We start from the raw sequence: 12,394 nt of genomic DNA, 5'->3' as shown, positions 1-12,394 counted from the left end.
TACTTTACGTAGCCTGTGATAAAACAGCACAAAATTAGTGGAAGAAGGTGTTGCCTTTTATGAGAGCAATTAATAGGGATAGCGAGCTTGGTCTTGTTAGATATTCCCAAATTTGACAAATTAAAAATGTGGATAAAATTCATAACCTGGTGATTGAACTTGCAGCCTCCCTTTAAGTACATACGTCAGCTGTTTGAGCTTTGCAGTTCTTTAGAGAGATAGTTCAAGGCCATGTAGTTCTGTTATATACTCCAATTAAAATGCTGCTTAATACAGGAATCCTGTGGGAGAGGAGCCAATATTTTTACAGCACTACCTTAAAGGGATCAATTAAAAGTTTGTCTTGATCTATATCTCTAAAGAAACTTAGTTTGGAACAATAGGAAAATCTATTGTTTGTCTTGATGCTGAATTTATCCATTCACCTCTCTGGTCATGGTACTGTGATAACAAATTATCCCTTGGTCAGCACAATTAAGATGGATTTTGTCATCCTGAAATTTTCAAGACAATTGAGAAAGAATCCAGTTCTTGCTCTTTTTCACAACAATTATTTATAAGGTTAGATAGGATTGCTTGAAACTGCAGTCTCCTTTCTTTTTGATTTGAGGCATCAAAGCTGAGAGTCCATTTGTGCTTTTCTCAAGAATTTTACCGGTAGAAATTTTCCTAATATTGGTGTCGTATCCTCACCATTAATATCATATCTTGTCAGATTCTGTGAAAGCTGACAGGTTTTTTTTTGGAGATCTTACAGGATTGTATATATCTGTCTTTTTGAGGGATGAGTGAAGTCTTTGTTTCAGTTCCAATCAAGCTTATTCCTCCAATCTTTTACTGTATATAGTGCAACTTCCAGAATTTTGTGCAGGACTTGTACTTCAGCACTCGTGCCTCAGCTTCACCTGGTCCATTATTGATTCTTCCCTTTCATTTCTGAAATCTAGTTCCATCTTCTGAGGATAGCTAAACCTCCAACAAACTCGTAGACTCTCAGAGCTATCTTGATGATGCTCCTCCCCCCCCCCCCACCTCCAGAAAGGACTCCATTCCATTCTATCAATTTGCTCCAAAAGTGAAACTTTCTATGCAGGTGCCTCTAAAACTTCTTTCTTTCATAATAGTGGTTTCTCCTCTACCATAATATACAATGCCCTTGAGCACATCTCATCTATTTCCACACCTCTGTTTTCACCCCATCTTCCTCAGAACAGAACCAAGACAACTTTGTCCTTGCCTTCCACCTACCAGCCTAAGCATTCAACAGTTACTGTTACTGTCTAATCATGTACTACAATTTCACCTGGGAGGTGGGAAAGGAAGCAATGAAAAGCCCTATAGTGCTCCTACGTCTAGCTGTAGGAGCAATATAGGGCTTTTCATTGCTTCCTTTCCCACCTCCCAGGTGAAATTGTAGTACATGATTAGAAATACAGACCTTTGCCTGCATTTAGTTGAATTAAATAGGTAGTGCAAAAATAGAAATAAAATAATGAAGTAGTGTTCATGGGTTCAATGTCCATTCAGAATCAGATGGCAGATGAAAAGAAGCTGTTCCTGAATTGTTCAGTGTGTGCCTTCACGCTTCTGTACCTCCTTCCTGATGGTAACAATGAGAACAAGGCATGACCTGGGTGATGGGGGTACTTAATGATAGATGCTGCCTTTGAGACATTGCTCAAAACTTCCTGAATTTTTAGCAGGGTGCTCTTTCTCACGTGATTTTGAAAAGGATCCCTTGGCTTTTTTAAAAAATCTGATTTAAGAACTTTAATCTGATATAGCCTCCAACCTCATTTAAAATTGTCTCTTCACCTTTGAAATAGCCCTCTGCAAATCATACCTGGTTTTCTGGTACGGGCCTGGGTTGCCAGACTTGAATGCTACAGATCTAGCCTTCAGCAGAGGATGTGCCTCTTGGTTCATCCACAGCTTTTGGTTTGGGAATGTACAGTAAGTCTTTGTGGGCACATTCCTCCACACAGGTTTTAATGAAGTCAGTAGCAACTGCAGCATACTCATCCAGGTTCAAAGATGAATCCCTGAATACAGTCCAGTCCATCGATTCAAAGCAGTTTTGTAGGTGCTCCTGTGCTTCCCTTGTCCAAACCTTCTTGGTCCTCACTGCTGGTGCTGCAGTCTTCAATCTCTGCCTATACTCAGGGAGTAGAAGTACAGCTAAGTGATCAGACTTTCCGAAGTGAGGGTGTGGAATAGCACAGGTAGGCATTCTTGATGGTGGTGTAGCAATGGTCCGGTGTGTTGTTTCCTGTGGTATTGCAAGTGATGTGTTGATGCTGGTTGCTTTTTTTTCAGACTGGCCTGGTTAAATTCTCCCAAAATGATGGTGAAGGCGTTAGGGTGTGCTGTTTTGTGCATGTTGATCTCATTACTCAGATCATCTAAAGCCTGCTTGATATTGGCCTGAGGTGGAATGTAGACTGCTGCCAGAATGGCCCCAGAGAACTCCCATGGTAGATAAAAAGGATAACACTTTACTGCTAGATATTCCGGGTCTGGTGAGCAGAATTGGGATAGCACTGATATATTTGTGCACCAAGAAGAGTTGATCATGACGCATAGTCCTCCACCTCTGCTTTTGAGAGACTCTATAGATCTGTCCTGACAGTGTCCTGATAGTAAACCTGTTGATCTGAATTGCTGCATCTGGTACTGAAGGAGTTTAACCAGGAGTGAGATATGTCAACTAGTGGAATGGTGCTGCAGCAACAACCTGGCACTCAACATCAGTAAGACGAAAGAGCTGATTGTGGACTTCAGGAAGGGTAAGACGGAGGAACACACACCAATCGTCAAGAGGGATCAGAAGTGGAGAGATTGAGCAGTTTCAAGTTCCTGGGTGTCAAGATCTCTGAGGATCTAACCTGGTCCCAACATATTGATGTAGTCATAAAGAAGGCAAGACGGTGGCTGTACTTGATTAGGAGTTTGAGGAGATTTGACCTGTCAACAAATACACTCAAAAACCTCTATAGTTGTACCGTGGAGAGCATTCTGACAGGATGCATCACTGTCTGGTATGGAGGGGCTACTGTACAGGACCAAAAGAAGCTGCAGAAGGTTGTAAATCTCGTCAGCTCCATCTTGGGCATTAGCCTACAAAGTACCCAGGACATCTTTAGGGAGTGGTGTCTCAGAAAGGCAGCGAACATTATTAAGGACCTCCAGCACCCAGGGCATGCCCTTTTCTCACTGTTACCATCAGGTAGGAGTACAGAAGCCTGAAGGCACACACTCAGCGATTCAGGAACAGCTTCTTCCCCTCTGCCATCCGATTCCTGAATGGACATTGAAGCTTTGGACACTACCTCACTTTTTTAAAATATACAGTATTTCTGTTTTTGCACGTTTTTAAAATCTATTCACTATACGTAATTGATTTACTTATTATTATGTTTTATGTTTTATTCTACCCTCCCCCTCTGTGTTGCATTGAATTGCTGCAGTTAAGTTAACAAATTTTACGTCATGCTGGTAATAATAAACTGGATTCTGACATCATGCGGTTTTCCTTGTGTTCGGTCCAAATGCTGGCTGTTTTGTGTAGTAGTGTAATGATTACAATAATCATCTGTGGGTTTTGTAGATTTGAGAGTTGGCAGTAGTGGTTTCATGGTCAGTGAGGGCCTCCGTCGGTCAGAGTTGATATGGATATTGCATCGCGGGCCTGGACAGTACGATGTGGAGAGCAAGCTGTTGCCCATGTCGCAAGCTCAACCTCTCCACACATCTGAACCCAAAGGAATAGCAGAGGCTGATACAGTTTGGTACCAGCAGCGTCACAGGAGTTGCCAGTCAACATAAACTCAATGTAGGACTGCCTTAGGGACTCCCGCTCTGGATTTTTCCATTGGGGTTTACTCCTGAAGCCTTCCCCTATGAGTGGGTATTGCCGCAAGGTAGCGGAGGTTTGAGATCAGAGTTTTCCTTCTAGATGAGCTGCCAACCACGGCTGACATGCCCCTACTGCTTGAAGTGACTAATTTTAAGGCACTAGTAGTCCATCTTTGCCCCTTCTCCTGTCATTAGAAGCAGTTCTGCTAAGCCACACGTGAAGGCCAGAAGTGTTGTCGGAGACTATTTGAGGCGCAAGCCATTGGGAACATTTAATGTGTAGTGGGAGCTTGTCCCCATTACCACCCCATGAACCTTAAGGAATCATGGTAAAGCACTAGCAAAAAGTTTTGCAACCATGGTGACTGGTTTAAAGTGAATTAACTTTTGAAGTTCTTCTGGGAGTAGAGATTTTGGATTACTGGAAATGTCGTATGTGTCCTGCATTTCTCAATTCTGATTGTATTGTTTCACCAAACTTCCATTTTGGTTTTAAACATGTTTTTCTTTATTGCCAGATTTGGTTGTGCTTGGTTGATTTTTTTTTTGATTCCTCTCCCAAATGGCATTTTGCTCATCTAAGAGTTTAGAAGATAAAATTTATAGGTTGGAGGCAAATTACAAGACATTGGACATTGGAACAGAATCTGGCCATTTGGCCCATTGACTGCTCCCGCCATTCATTCCATCTGGCTAATTTATTATTTCTCTTAGCCCCATTGTTCTGACTTTTCTCTGTAACCTTGTAAAAACCTTAGACTTTTCTAGTCAAGAACCTAGCAATCTCTGCTTTAAGTATACCCAAAACTTGGCCTCCACAGCTGCCTGTGGCAATGAATTCCACAGATCCACCACCCTCTGGCTAAAGAAATTCCTTCTCATCTGTTCTAAATAGATGAGCCTATCTTCTGAGGCTGTGCCCTCTGGTCCTAGACTTGCCCACTATAGTAAAAATCCTCTCCACATCCCCTCATTCTAGCCCTTTCAGTATTTGATAGGTTTCAATGCGATTCCCCCTCCCCTGCCTTCATTCTTCTATACTCCAGTGAGTGCAGGCCCAGACCCACTGAATGCTCCTCATACATTAACTCTTTATTCCTGGAATCTTTCTCATGAACCACCTCTGGATCCTCTCTGTTGCCAGCACATGTTTTCTTGAATAACGAGCCCAAAACTGTTTACAGTGATCTAAGTTTGTGGGCTGACCAATGCTTTATAGAGCCTCAGCATTATGTCCTTGTGTTTATATTCTAGTCCTCTCAAAATGGATGCTAACCTTGCATTTGCCTTCCTTGCCAGTGACTCAACTTGTATGAGAATAATTCACTCTGAACCTCTGTTTTCTGAATTTGTTCCCCATTTTTCGACTATTGCCTATTGATCTGAGGGCAAAGTTCTGATGGGGTAGGGTAGCACCTGGGAACATGGAGATACAAAGGGCATTACTGTAATGTTCACAGGGCTGTTCTCCATGCAGATGCCCAAAGATGTGTTTCCAGTTTTTTCTACATTCCCTAACACCACGATACCAGGTTTTAACTGTAACCTTGACTAAAATGAGTTTGTGTTTTAGTGGAATATGAGATTTTTTTTGGACTCTGGAATTGCAAATAAGTATTTTAAATCTGGGAATAACACCTATAGTACAACAGAAATATAGCTGGAGCAATTGTGATTGAATTTAACCTTTCAGCAGCTAATGTAGATGTTTTCAACCTCTTAGTAAGAATAATCTTGCTTGGTGTTTGTTTAACATTCTGCTTGTGAAACTGACCTGATCTGGTACTGCTCACTCTGGGATTGCATGAGTCAATGAAAAAGAATCTGAGGCCAAGAGAAGGAAAGGCAGTCACTTTGCTTATTACTCAGATTCTTTTCTTCAGCATTTCTTTCTGTCTGCTTCAAAGCCCCCAAGAAATTTCCTTTAGTACCGAACTATCACAGTTTGCTTTGCAAGAATGTTTAGGTCCTAATGCCAGGCACTATCTGCTATTTGGACAATTTAATTGCCACTCCAGATAGACTGAAAAGGCAGGGTGTTGAGAGTTGGGCGAGGATTGCTCTGAGCACCGAGCCGATTTGACGAGGTTGAGGACGGCGTCTTCGGCGGCAAAATGTAAGCCCGGAGCAGAGCCCGGGTCCTAATGCAAGGTATGACCTGCTGTTCAGACAATCTACACGCCAGCCCAGATGGACTGGGGGCTCCTTGCTCTGCAGCGCTGCATCTTTGAGACTCCCAGCTGCTGCGCCTCGTGTCTGCGAACTTTGCGGCGACTTGCCCCGCTAGTTTAATGAGCTGAATACTGAGGTCTGCTCCGAGTTGCTCTAGGGATTTAGATCTAAGGATTCAATTTGGTTCGGAACGCTGTTGTTGTTGCTCCCTTTCTATTTACATGATCTGTGATTTTTTTTTTGGATGCAGAGGGGATTGGGGGAGGGTTGGTATTCTGGGTTCTTTTGGGTTTCTTGCTGTGTGGCTGCTGTAAACAAACAAATCTCAAGGCTATATAATTTTTACATTCTTTGATAATAAATTCATTTTGAATCTTTGAATCTTCTTGAAACTTGAGTCTGGTGCTAGGGAAGACATTGGATGTGAGTTGAGGCAAGTAGCAATGATGCAAGTAAAAGGAAGTGAGGGAAATGTATGAGGGAGGAATGGATAGAAGATGATTCAATAAGATCATGACTGATTTGCCCCATGGCTCAATTCATAATGTAGAAATGTGGAGCCAGGGAAAGCGGAAAAAATTAGTGAGGTGGGTAGAGGGTGCGAGGAAGTTTAATTGTTTCATGTCTTTGTGGGTTAGAATAGTCTGCTGGTGCTGTGAACCTATAAATACCAAACATAATTTGAAAGCTGAGTTATAAACTGAAAAATGTGGTTGGAAATTTGAAGTTTTGTCCAACGGAAGTAGGAGTTAGGGCACATATTTTTAAAGAACGTTCATATTTAAATTAAAAATGTCAAATTAATACAGATTGTAGCATTCTAAACAAACATTAAATAGTGGAGCGGCAAATGTTTTGCTGGAGGAATTTCTGTCGAGCAGTATCTGTGTGAGATTGAGGGGGATGGAACTGGTGACTTTTCATAGGAGAGAAAAAGGGGAATGGTGAGATGGGTCAGGAATGATGTGTGGACTGGGAGGGGAAGGGGGAGCAGTTCTATGCAAAGGATGATGGGCAGATTGGCCCATTTGGGGACATGGAGTTTGAAGGTGGGCAGATGAATGATAGATGGAGAGGAGGGTGGAGGTGGAGATGGAGATGGCTGGGAGCATGAACATGGTCTGGAATCTGGTGAGTAAGGTTGGTGATAACAAGAACCATTAGGAGAGAAGTGAAAGGCAGATGGAACCAGATGGGGAAGAGATTGAAAGGGGGCAAGGAGAGTTGATGGGCGAAGTGTATGCGTAATAGTTTGAAACCATGTGGGGTATAAACTGGGTGATGGTGAGTGGCAGAGAGTGGCATTGGAAAGTAAAAATGGGAGGAGCGGAGGACGACTGGAAGGAGAGAGAAGGGACGGGGGAGGGAGAAACACCAGAAGTGAGGGTACGTGAAATTGGGGAAAAACTCATACATACTGTTGAGTTTAGATTACATAGGTGGAATTTTGCATTAGACTTCAATATGGTATTGGAAGTACACAACAGACAAATCATTATGGGAAGAGGAACTGGATCAGTGATCAGCTGGGAGCTTGGGATGGCCTTTGCAGATAAAGTATAGGTGCTCTGTGAATCAATTGCCTAGTTTGTTCTTGGTCTTATGTGGAGGAAACCACAACATGAGCATCAAATGCAGGAGATGAGATTGAGAAATGTACACTTGAATCTTTGTCTCCTGTGGAAGGGCTGTTCTGGGCCATGGTTGGTGTTGAGGGAGGAGTTTTGAGAGCAAGTATACACTTGCTGTAATTTACAGGGAAAGTGCTAGGGGTCAGAGGTGGATAGGAATGGTTGAATGGATTTTGGAGGGAGTAGTGCTGTGGAAGGCGGACGGAGTGGGGAGGAGCTGCTATGGCTGGTAGTGGGATCTCGTTGCACCTGGTGGAAATGACAAAGGATGCTGTGCTCTGTGGAGGGTGGTAGGTGAAAACCAGATGAGGGGGAATTCGATCTCTAGTCTGTCTGGAGGAAAATGGGGTGAGTGCAGGTCTGATAAATAGAGGAAATGAGTGACATCAGCCATAGGTCCCTACTATATGAATACTTTTTAAAATAGGAATTGCTCTTAAATCTTTTTGATTTCTGTGCACTTTGTAAGGGCATTGCCTTTAAGGCACTATCTTTTGTATTGCTGCAGTGCAGAAAATGGTGACTTTTTGTCACACGTCCATGTGTAGTGACCTTCTATGTAGTAAGTTTCTCTTACTCCCTTTTCAACTGTAAAATGACATGCTGTTCATTAATGTTCACTCCATGATAAAAACACAAAACAATGCATAACCAGTGCGCATGCGCCGGTCGTGCATGCAGCCTGTTACAGCCGTTCCGATCAGTATTCTTACTTTTTTCTTCTTACTTTTTAACTTACGTTATTTTTTGTATGTTTTTTTCACGGTAACACGTTGAAGCTGCCCCCTCTCTAACATGCTGGTAGAGAGAGTTTTATTTCGGTTTTTTGCATTGGAAATAGTTACATTCCGACACGTCTCATTAGCGGGACAGAAGCATGGTCGCATTGTTTATTCCAGGGACCAGCTGATTGAGCTTATGCCGGCCGGTTTAGCGAGCAGAGCGGCGGACACCCCTGCTGAAATCTGGAGGAAAACACACAGAGGATGCAGAGGGGGATCACAAAGACGAGGAAAGAGGATTGGATCGAGACAGCAGAGATTTATGGAGAAGAAGAATTCGGTGGATAATAAAATGGACGAGTTCACGGCACTAGCCAGGCGTCAGAGAACATTTCGGGAGTGCAGTGTGATGTGTTTCACTGGAACGGGGCTGCACGAGGACATACCCGATCAAAACTTTTCCATGGACGGCTTCCAGACCATTCGGGCTGACCGGAAGTGCTCTGAGAGCGGTAAGCGTAAAGGAGTTGGGTGCTTACTGTTCTGGTTAACAACAGATGGTGCAATCCGGGTCATATTACGATCGAGGAATGTGTTTGTAGACCGGATATTGAACTTTGGCCATATTCCACCGAGATACAACACTGGGCGGCACGGGAGGTCGTTCGTGTCTGTGGCCATCGAACTTGCAGCTCCTCCCATGGAGGGTCAGACACCCTGAGCCAATAGACTGGTCTAGACTTATTTTTCATCTGGCATAGTTTGCATTTTGTTGTTTGATTGTTTATGGTTTTTGTATTGCTATATTTATGCTCTATTCTTGGTTGGTGTGGCTGTAACGAAACCCAATTTCCCTCGGGATCAATAAAGTATATCTATCTATCTATAAGGTGAGCATTGGTGGGTGAGGAAAAATAATCTTTGTCAAGGTTGGATCATAATCAGCATTTGAAATTTGTATATCAAATTCAGATGTTGGTGATAATCTGAATTCCCAGACATTAATGAGTCTCATGAAATTCCGTTCCATTCATTTGTATGCTCTGGCCCACTCTCTTTGCCAGCCATCCTGTGTCCATTGATACCCGTCCTTTATTCCAGCACTTGGTCTATAGCTTGCTATACCATTGCATTTCCAATACTCAACTAAATATCTGAATCTGCCATCTCTTCGAACAATAAGTTCAAGATATCAGCTGTCCTTTGGGTGAAAAATTCTTCTAATTCTCTCGGCTCTTAGCTAAAACCAATGCACTCTAGTGTTAGATGCCTCAACTCTGAGAGGGGAAGGGGAACTTCCCAGCTGTCTACACTCACTGTTGGATCCAACTTTAGTCCTCTCTGCCCCAAGGAAGACAAACCAGCCTATCAGCCTCTGCTTATTAATGCTCTATCCCAGGCAATTTCCTAGTGAATCTTATCCTGCTGTCCACTACCATCTTCCTTTAGTATGTTAACCAGGACTGCACACAGTAATCTAGCTGTAGTCCAGCTAATGTTTTGTACTATTATGCATTCTACTTCAACATTTGTGTACCAGCAGAAGAAATCTCTATTTTCCAGTAGGCTTACTAAAACTGCAAGAATCCCTTTAATTAATTCATTTGTTGCCCTTCATTAAGATCATACTGGCCTAATAAATATGTAGTCTTGCCATTACAGCAACTAGTAATCACGAAGAATTCTTGTTCATTCAAATGTTGTAATTGGGGGTTATTTCTCCTAAGTTTTTAAAACCAAAGTGACTGGACTGAGGTTTGACCTGCTTCATAATTTAAAATGGCAGCTACCCGCAAGCTAATTTCATATCTCTTTTTCTGTTGCATCACATAACACCAAATATTAGCAAATAAAGATTAATGTAGCTTTTGCAATTTTAATATTAAGAATTCCGAAAAAAATCTTGCTTCAAATTATTTGTTAATTGATTTGAGTTCCTTTGTGGACTGTGGGTTTCTAAGATGCTTTAATTTACTGATGACCCATTGTGTCATACTTGGATATTATATAGCATGGGGGCAATTCAGCCCTTGTGTAATCCTGTCAGATTTCTAATGCCAAAAGGACCCTACGGTCTGAATATTAATTAAATTAATTAGTGGCCAGTTTCTTTGAGCCTTTAAAGAAAGTTTTAATTTCATTGTATAACAGCATGGAATTGGCCTTTTTGACCCACTGAGCCTGCACTGGGTTGAGACCCCGTTATGCATTCTCTCCACATTTCCATCATTTCACTCCAGATTCTACCTATCTCTGACATACCAGGGTAGGAGCGTGTGTGCCTGAATTGGCAACCATTTGCTTAAAAAAAAATTCTCTCACATTCCATGGTAATTTTGAGCATAATTATGGAGTTTTTTTTAAAGGAAAAAGCATGAGTCCTGTTGCTTATTTACATGTATTCATTATTTTATTAATAAAAGTATAACAGACAAATTGAAACAAATGAAGTATTTTAGAAAACCTGTTACACTAGTCATCTTTTAAAAAGACAATGGAAAATATTTCCACATAGAATTGTTATTGTGCCTCATATAGAAATATGAGTGTAAAAATTGTAAGCTTTGATGTATATTCATAAAAGATCAAGGAAAGGAAAATAAACACACTTTACTCTCCAGTGGTGACTTTTGTTTATTCAGTGACAAATGTTTAAGAATTACAAATATTTATATCTGGCTTGTATTTGGTTGTTTTGAGAGTTGTGCACGTGTCATTAGTTTCATCAGTAAATATACTACTATAATTAGACCTGGCCATGTTCATTACTGAAAACAATAACTCACATGAATATTCATGGATGCTGAACTACATACAGTATGGACCACTATTATCACTGAATATCCAGTGCTCACTCTCGTACAACAACTAAAACAAAAGCAGAGTGAAGCTAATGGTAACTGGCCCAGCTGTTTACTATCCAATGCAGATCTGTATGTCAGGGTCTGTGAGGATTTCACAAGTAGCATCCAATGTCGGCTAATCTGAACCACCTAGCTGACGCCAAGCCGGCGTGAGAATATTTTTTTGAATTTGAACAGTGGCACTGCATGCCATCTGCAAAGAAAGTTTTTATGCATGCCATAGTTTCGCCGTCCCTGTACTAGAGAGTTTAGAGTGGCCTATGAACTTGCTATCTTGCCAAGAAACATTTTCACTCATAATTAAGAAATTGTAGGATTTTAACTGAAGTAGCTATTTTGTGGACGTTTTTCTTTTTTGTCTCCTTGCCCCCCCACCCCACCAAATAGTTTACCCTAATTGCTTCAAGTGCACCTCATTCTGTTTGAGTTTACATGAATCTTTGTTTTCTTTCAGGAAAAGTAGATGCTGACTATGCAATCAATAAAAAGATACAACTGAAGCTGAAGGCTGAGGTAAAGTTTTGAATAACTCAGGCATTGTTTGATTTATAAATTTTTTCTGCCCAGGCTTTATATTCTGATGCTCCTGTGCCTGTTCACCTAGAGTGGGATTGGGGTAGGTTGTCACTTGCAAGGCAACATTTCTTGTCTTTGAAATAGTGTTGAACCATAACAGTCACGTAGTGAAGGTACTTGCATTGTCCCATGGAATCATTTTTTTTAAAGATTGGCTTTAATTGTCATGCATTGAAATGTTGCTTTTGTCAATGACCAATACAGTCAGAGGATGTGCCAGGTGCAGACTGCAAGTGTTGCCATGATTCTGGTGCCAACATAGCACGGCCTCAACTAACTAACCCTAACCCATACATCTCTCAAGTGTGGGAAGAAGCCCATGAGGTCACGGGGAGAACTTCTCCAGTGTCTTACAAACAGCAGCAGGAATTCAGTCCCAATCGTCTTATCACTGATGCTGTGAAGCATTCTGTTAAACTGCGACACTATCTTTCTGCCCTACCTTGGATTTTGTTCCAATAATGATGGAGAAATGTTGACGTACCAAGTCCACATAGACCTACAGGTGCATTGTCCAACGACAGTGTATGTATTTTAAAGTACCTAATTGGCTGTAAAATGCTTCAGGGTAGGA

At 41.7% G+C, this 12,394-nt stretch overlaps 1 protein-coding gene across 1 annotated transcript in view; it reads left to right on the top strand.

Annotated features, from left to right (window-relative positions):
• LOC134354771 (sterol O-acyltransferase 1-like) overlaps positions 1–12,394 on the top strand; it is a 75,889-nt gene that overhangs the window by 20,256 nt on the left and 43,239 nt on the right. Inside the window, exon 3 of the mRNA XM_063064002.1 lies at positions 11,699–11,757. Within this exon, the coding sequence (XP_062920072.1) occupies positions 11,699–11,757 (59 nt within the window). The remainder of the gene's footprint in view (positions 1–11,698; positions 11,758–12,394) is intronic.

Source organism: Mobula hypostoma, chromosome 12, assembly GCF_963921235.1.
Source record: "Mobula hypostoma chromosome 12, sMobHyp1.1, whole genome shotgun sequence".
Lineage (NCBI taxonomy): Eukaryota > Metazoa > Chordata > Chondrichthyes > Myliobatiformes > Myliobatidae > Mobula > Mobula hypostoma.
Note: the sequence above shows the minus strand (reverse complement) of the source record. Positions and strands in the feature narration are given on the sequence as shown.